A 7733-nucleotide genomic window follows, 5' to 3' on the forward strand; every position below is an offset into this window, starting at 1 on the left:
ACTGAGTTTGCAAAATTGGGCAGGCACTGTGGGGCCTAGAAGGCTCCCCGGGGGACGAGTTAGGACAAAGACCTCCTCCCTAGTCCTTCTACCCCATCTGACTTCTGCAGGGGAAACTCTGACATGCTATCTGAAAACAGCTTCACTACAATCGTCTCTCTGCCCCTCTCCCACCAGAGGAGAAGCTTGGCACACTCCACATTCTCCCCCCCGCCCGCCCCCCACAGTTGGCCAGCCCGGGCTGGTATGTATCTGCAAGGCTGTAGTCAAGAGGTTCGTGGGTTTGGGGGGTTTTGTTTTTTCATCCAGATGCTCCTTGAAAGGTGTGTGTGTCCGAGTCAGGGGGACGGAGTTGAAGATTGAGGCTGGGATTTGGGGATTAGCACCAAGTACAGCCCATGGTTTCTCCCCAAACACCCGCATGCCAAGTACCCCTGGGTGGTGCTGGACCACTGTTGCTGAGCCCCCACTTCAATCCGGAGAAGAGCTGTTGCTTGCCCCTCCTTAGATGAACAGCAGGGTGCCCTGTCCGGGGTGGGGGAGGGGGGCGGAGGCGGGGGGAGGTTCCAGAGTCTGTGTGGTGTGGGAATGTGGGTGAACTTGAGGAGGGCGTATGGGTCTCCAGATTGGGGACATCGCTGATAAGCCCCTCCCTCGTTGGCCCCGCCTCCTTGGGGGTCCCTTGCTGCAAACCCTTGAAGCTGGGCCTCTGCCCCCTGGCCTCCTGCCCTTTGTCCTGAAAGACACGGTCCAGGGCCAGGCACTAGGGAGGGGCCTTGGCTGTCCTCTGTCCCGGGGCTGGGCGTCCACTGTCTTTTCTGCTTTCACGTTGCCACTGTAGCTTGTGCTGAGCCTGCCCAGTGGGAGGTGACTGGACATCTGTGCTGCCCCGCCATCCACTGCCCTGTCTCAGTCCCTGCCCCTGCCCACTGTGATGTGTGCCCCTGCCAAGGCCAGAGACCCACAGCCCCCAAAACAAGAAGTGCCCTTAAGAATCTCCCCAGCCCCTGCAGCCCTGGAATAAATTTTGCAATTAGTTTCCATCTTCCTTTGTCTATTTACATTCGGGGCCAAAGTAGAACCTCCCTGGTGGGTGTGGGTGGTCGAGGGGAGGCAACAGTCAGATACCCTTTGGTTCAAAACCTGGGGCCAGAGTTGGGGCACACCAGGCACTTTTGGGGAGCCTTTGGGCTCCACTTCATCCTGGCAAGGGGACCTTGCCATACCCTGGAGGCCTGGGAGATGCTTGGGTCTTCCTGGGTTCCGGCCTCAGTCCCACCGTAGCCGTGCATGTCCACCATCTTGGGCAGATGGGGGCAGTCATCTAATGAGCACCTGCTGTATGCTGTCCCTCATATCCCTGCCCCTACCATAGCCCTGTGAGGTAGGGATTATAATCCAGGAGAAGCAGTTGGTCAGTGACCTGCAGGGGCAGATTCAGACCCAGGTCTTCCCGACTTTGGAGCACTGGCCCTTTCCTTTCCGTCCATCTGAGGCCCCAGGGCTGGTCCCTCTCACTGATTCTTTTGCCCGCCCCCCTCCCCCCTACTGAGCATGGCCAAGACCTGAGGAATGCTTACTCTGCTCTAGACCTTATCCCAGGGCTTCACCAGCTTGGTCTCTCCCTTTTTTGTCCCATCTGCCTCTCAAAGACCCTTCACAGGTGGCAGCTCCAGATTACAGCCGAAGAAACCAAGATACAGAGGGGCAAAGTGACTGGTCTGCGGTCACACGCCAAGAGGGAGTAGAGCCTTCATTCAAACCTCCATTGTCCTGACCAAGCTGACTGCCCCTCCACCCCCCACCCCCCACCCCGGTCCACTTCAGGACTCTGTGGACGTTGGAAAAAGATGCCTGGGCACACAGCTTGGCAGTGGCTTTTATGCAAAGAAAAAGTGTCCCTTTCCCTCCCGGCACTTTCAGAAGGGAGGCAGATGCTCTTGTCTCTGTCTCTGGGAGCATCAGGTCTTGCGGGAAGGGTCTTTTAGTTATTTCATGTTCCTAGGTAATACATTGTGTCATGGGGATACGATGAGGAAGTGAATGATTCTGCCCCTGGGGGGATGGGAAGTCTTCACAGCAGTGCGGTCATCCAAACTGGGTTTCGAAGGTTTTGAAGGTTCACCAGCTAGACAAGAGTTGGGGGCTGTGTGGGCAGAGGCAAGCGTTCACGGAGGGGTTTCAGCCACGGTGTCTGGGACCTAAGCAAAGCTACTCTGGCTGGAGAGTAAAGACAGCGGGTGGTGGGGAGGAAGGGTATGGAGCAGGAAGAGGGGAGACCAGAAAGGACTCCTGGGTGCCCACCCCTGGACCCCTCCTCCTGCCAGTGCATATGATTAGTTGGTGGGGAGGCAGGAACCACCTGGAAGGTGGCAGAGATCGCTGGAAATGCAGGAGGTAGAGACCAAGCTCCTGCCCAATTCAGAGCCACCTTCTGGCTTCCCTGGCACCCCCGCTCCCACACCCGGGCAGAGCTCCCTGTTCTGTGGACCTTCAGCGGTGGTACCCAGCCAGCCCCGCCCCTCCCCCCTGTGGCACTGCTGTGTCTTCCTGGAGCGGGCGGGACCGCCTCTGTCTCCCCCACCCTCTGAGCCCGCTGTCTTCGGTCTCTTTCTCTGCTGGGGGTCTTCAACATCATCTCCTCCAGGCAGCTGGCTCCACGGTCCCATGATCTCCTGCACATCTCTGAGGACAGCTGGCATTCCTGAGTGCCCACAGTGTGCTGGGCCTGGGGACGACCACACAGGACTGCATTTACCCCTCTTGTCACCTGTGGGGTGGGCTGATGTCCCCCATTCTGCAGATGACGGGCTTTGGATGGTTCAACAGCCCCCATGCCCAGAATGAAATAACCAGACCATCCACCTTGCACGGTGGGTCCACCCCCCACCCTGAAAGACAACCCAAGTGGAAGTGGCACAGAAGGTCGTGGAGAGAGCCGGGAGCAACTTGTGCCTCACTGGGTCTCAGGGCTTCTCACGCAGCCCTGCCCCGCCTCCCCTCACCTGTGTCTGGAGTGGCTTCCTGCCTCCTCCAGGGAGGCTGCTCTGATACTCCTTGGCTGTGCCACATCCTCGGGCCCCAGTAGCATGTGAGCCAGGCTGAGGTCCGCAGGGGAGTGTTAGCAGCTGCTGGCCCCCTCCTGCGCCTGGCTTCCACCTCGGGGCCCGCCCTGGCGCTGAGCCCTAATACATCGTCCCTGCTCTGCACCTCGGCCCTGGGACCAGCTCTAGCCACGGCCCCAGGCCACAGAATCAGTCCCACAGCCAGACTCCGAGTCCTCCTGCAAGATGGCCCAGCATACCTGGCGCCGGTCCTGCCTGCCCTGGTGCCTTCTCTGAGCAGTCTGCCTGGGTGACTCCCACTCACAGTGACTGCCCCCCCTCCTGACGTGACCCCTGTGTTACGCAGCCGGGAGACCTTCTCCGGCCTCAGTTTCTTCCTCTGTACAATAGGAGTGATGGTCACGGGGCTGAGGTGAGGACTCATAGCTCTAAGGTGGTCAAGGGCTCAGTACCAGCCAGGTACACAGTAGGTGCTAATAAATGTTGGCTGTTCCTACCCTGTTGATGAAGCTGGGGGCCGTCTTGAGACCAAAAGACAAACTGGCAGCTTCCCTTGTCCCACCTCCTCCCAGGGAGCCTGGCATCCTGTCCCCTCCCCAGGCCAGGGTGACCCCCAGAGAGAAACGGGTCACAACAGTATCCTTTATTAGGAGAGATACCACAGGGCTGTCAGAGCTTTGAGGCAGGTGGGGAGAGTCAGAGGGGTTAACAGTCGGCCAGAAAGTTAGGGGGTCTGAGCTGCGGGGCTCGGCAGGGTTAGCGCAGCACCAGGGCGGGGGTCCTATTGCAAGAAGGGAGCGGCTGAGGCAGAGGCAGAGGCTGCTGTCTGTCCCTGGGGGGCCCCCAGTTGGGCCTTTCAGAGGCTTGGAGTCAAGTCCGCATGCGCTTTCTCTAGAAACCTGGGAGGAAAATGTTGAGCTGAGCTGGCAGAGAATCACGGTGGGGGCCCCTGGAGGGGACTGGAACCTGAGGCTGGGGGAAGACCTTGGTAGGGATTCTGGCCTGGTGCGGGGGGGACCTGGGAAGTCTCCCACAACCCCTCTCTGAGCCTCAGTTTCCCTGGAAGAACACCTAACGCCCAGAGGCCTCCCTGGTTTCAGGAGGGGCGGTGGTCGGCAGGTTATCTTGAGGGACACAGAGCTGGCAGCCTTCACTCCCCACACCTCGTGTTCAGGCCACCTGAGAAGGTCGCTGGGTGCGGGATGGGGGTGGCGAGGGCGTCCGAAGGGCGGGGCAGGTTGGGGGTCCGGAGGAGGGTGGGGCCGGCCTCAGGGCCGAGGTGGAAGCGGCTCCGTTGCTACGAGCGGCCTTAGCAACGCACCCATTCAGCAGAGACAAAGGCGCTGTCACTTGAGCGCAGAGGCGCCGCTGCCGCTCTTGTTCCCACTCGCGCCGCGCCTGCGGGGGTGGGGGGAGGGGCGGGGTGGGGCGCGGGCGGGAGTGGGGGCGCCGTCGGGCCCCGCGAAAGGCCTACCGCGCGCTGGACTGCAGGGGGCGCCTCCTGCGCGCTTTGCAGAAGGGGGAGCTGAGACTCCAGGGGACCTGGACGCCAGCGAGCCGTTGGGGGCCCGCTGGGAGCCCCGGGTCCTACAGACTCGCGTTTCAAATGTGCCTACGCTGACACCTCTGTGACTACTTTCCCCATCTGCGGGGTGGGGCCTGACCCCAGCTCTGACACTGCTCAGCTTCCTCATCTGTACAATGGGAGGATGGTATCCCCATGTCCCCGGATTAAAGGAGTCAGCAGACACCCGGCTTTATAAAGCCCAGAACCCAGCCCCAGTTAGGGCTGCACGAACATGCCTCTGGCCCATGCTGGAAGGAATCCCTTGTTGGTCTGAGGCTTGGCGGTGCCTGGTGGCCCCTCCTACAGTCACTACAGTCTCCTATTTTAAGACTCTGGGGAACTCAGGCTCAGAGAGGCTGACAGTGATCACAGGCCCCTTGGCTCGCCTAGAGCCAGGCTGAGTCCTTCTTGAGGCTCAGTGCTCTCCTTGAGCCATGCCTGGGGGGCTGGGCTCCTTGACCCCAGCCTTGCCCCGCTGCCCCCAGACCCCCATCATCTGTCCAGCTGGGGAAACAGCCTAGGAGGAAAGCACTTGCTTCTCACCGGGTTTGGAAGTCTTTTCAGGCCACAAGGCATCAAGACAGAGGCTCTGAGTGGGGTGTGGCCAGGAGGCTGGAGAGGGTGTGGGGGGCGGAGAGGGTGTGGGGGGCAGAGTGGGTGCACAGAGGAAGACGGGTTCTTTGCACACTGCCCCTCCTGGAGCACCAGCTCTAGGAAGGGGTCCCAAACCTGTTCCCTAAGCATGCCTCTCCCAAAGAGCACTGCATTTCCCGGCCAGACCCACAGTGTGCTAATGGAGGACTTCGGGCATCGACAAGGAGTCAGGTGTGGTTGCTTCTCAGATCACTTGATCCTGGTGCAGTGGGGCTGAAGGGGTATCCCGGTGCCAAGGGGAGAAGGGGGACCCCCCTGAGATGACAGCTGTACCTGATGCCTTGAATGCTGTCAGCTCCACAGCCTGAGGACAGAGGAGGTTGTCAGGGGGGATGGGCCCTTACCCCTTCCACTCCCCCTTGCCCTGGGGGCCCTCGGCTCCCACCCGTGGCCTTGGCATTCAGGCTCAGCCAGTGTGCAGTCAGCACCTCCCAGCGGCTCCCAGTGCCCTAGCACCTGCTGAGGAATGGGGTCCCTTGGATCCCCAGAGGAAGCCTCCCCGCCCCACCCCTACCCTAGTCCCTGTGGTTACCCCAACTCTGTGGGACATAATTGCTAGCCTCTTGGCAGAACCCGCCACCCCTGTACCAGCCTCACCGGTCTCTCCGGTTCTGCAATGGAGGAGAAGGTTGTGGGGATTCTGGGGCCGTGGGTCCCTAGCAGCGGAAAAACACTGGAGTAGGTGAACTTTTAGGAGGCTGAGGCAGGAAGCTCTTTCTCTGCTCTCCTTCCCTGGACAGGACCTCGTTATCAAAGACTCAAAGACTCTAAGGTTCCACCCAGAGGCTTGTTCCACAGATTAATGATGGAGAAACTAAGGCCCAGAGAGGTGAGGTAACAAGCCCAAGCACACACAGCAGGTGAACTAGGAGCTGGTATTGAAACTCCTTACCCCATGCCGTTACAGGGCCTCAAACCTCATCCACCCACCTGACTTTGGGAACCCCCAAACCCCCTCTGCATGGAGACCCAAGGAAGATGACCCTGGGCAAAACCTGCCTCTGGGCTAGGAAGCAGGGGCCCCTGTTCCCTGGTGGTGTGGGGAAAAAACGAGCCATTTCTAAGCTACCTTCCAGGCCCCATGCTTGCAGAATTCCCTGGGCCTCAGTCTCCTTGTCTTTCAGATGGGTTGACAGGATCTGCCATTGCCTTCCCAGCTTTACCTTAGCACTGTGGAAACTGAGGCACTGGGTAGTACTCAGACTGGAGGGTGGTGTGGCCTTACCTCTAACAGCCAAATGTCTTCCGGCTGGAGCCAAGGCTACAGGGTTGCCCTGAGACGCTTCCCAGGGACCCAGGGACCTAGGGTGGGACCCTAGGCCTATGGGGCTGGAGCAGGCCTGAAAGGAAGGGGCGTCAGCACTGGAATCTCGGCTGTGAGTGGGTCCTCCTGGCCCCCAGGATCCCCCACCTGCCCGCACCCACCATGAATGCCTCTGTCGCCTTTTTCTCTGTCATCCTCTGCAGGGCACTCCGGACCTAGTGGATGGGCATCAGGGTCGGTCTTGGGACCCTCTCCCTGACCCTCGACCACAGGTCCCCTGCAAGTAAGCCCTTCCCACCTCCCCCCCTTCCCCCCCCCCGGCAGCCAGTGTCTCTGACTCACCTCCCCGTTGTAGGCAGCGTAGACCAGGAAGATGTATGGCCCCTGGGAACAGATCCAGCATGTGGGTGGGTGTCACTGCCTGGGAGCCCCCCACCACTTGGCCTGGGGCCACAACAGAAATACCCAGAGATACCCGGAGACATTCAGCGACGCGGGCTGATGATCACAAACCCTGTCCTGCCCTGCAGTGCCCTCTGCACTTGGGAGGGGGCATCTGTGACATTCTACGGCAGAGGGAACCAGAAGGGGCCTCACCCCCCCCCCCCATACCTTCAGCCTCTGGCCACCAGGCAGCCTCTCTGTGCTCTACCCCTCTGTGTCCCCTGCCCCATCCTCATGGCTGCAGGAGTGGGTGGTGGGAGGGGGGGACACTTTCCTATAATCAAGGGTAGATCAAGCCCTGGGACAACAGACCTGGGAACGCACTCTGACTTGTGCCTCTAGCTGAGTGTCTCTCTGAGCCTCTGTGTCAGGGGCCTCGCCACCTGCTGTGTGTGAAGGACTCAGCACAGTGGCCGAGTCATAGCTGGTTCTTACTCCCCACGCGTGTGAGGACCAAGAGGTCTCGGCCACTCACAAAGTAACTTGAGGTTACAGCCCTCCTAGCGGCTCCATGGTGGGGGCGGGGGCGGGGGCGGATTAATTCTGTCTATTTGATGGACAGGGACCCTGGCCCCGGGCAGGAGACAGCGCAGTGAGTCCCAGGCCCTGGAGTGTGGCCCAGCAGTGGGATTTGGAGGCTGGGCCTTCCTGATGCTACCTGGACAGACAACAGCCCCTGTCCTGAGGTCAGACTAGAGGACACGGGTGGCATTCCGGGGCCGGGGGGGTCCTTGAGGCC

At 60.4% G+C, this 7733-nt stretch overlaps 1 protein-coding gene across 4 annotated transcripts; it reads right to left on the reverse strand.

Annotated features, from left to right (window-relative positions):
- Positions 1-1865: 1865 nt before the first annotated feature.
- LOC120236280 lies at positions 1866-3656 on the reverse strand. Of its 4 annotated transcripts, none has more exons than XM_039238993.1 (3): positions 3563-3656; positions 2585-2728; positions 1866-2128 (listed from the first exon to the last, which is right to left on the reverse strand). In XM_039238993.1, the coding sequence occupies exons 1-3, from the start codon at positions 3647-3649 to the stop codon at positions 2075-2077; spliced, it is 285 nt and encodes a 94-aa protein (XP_039094924.1). In that variant the 5' UTR covers positions 3650-3656; the 3' UTR covers positions 1866-2074. The 4 variants fall into 4 exon arrangements, with proteins under 4 accessions (XP_039094924.1, XP_039094920.1, XP_039094921.1 ...); XM_039238989.1 differs by having other exon boundaries at positions 3006-3656; XM_039238990.1 differs by having other exon boundaries at positions 1866-2220; positions 3006-3656.
- Positions 3657-7733: the final 4077 nt, after the last annotated feature.

The sequence above is a fragment of the Hyaena hyaena genome, unplaced genomic scaffold, assembly GCF_003009895.1.
Source record: "Hyaena hyaena isolate Hyena2069 unplaced genomic scaffold, ASM300989v1 scaffold_151, whole genome shotgun sequence".
In the NCBI taxonomy this organism is placed as follows: domain Eukaryota; kingdom Metazoa; phylum Chordata; class Mammalia; order Carnivora; family Hyaenidae; genus Hyaena; species Hyaena hyaena.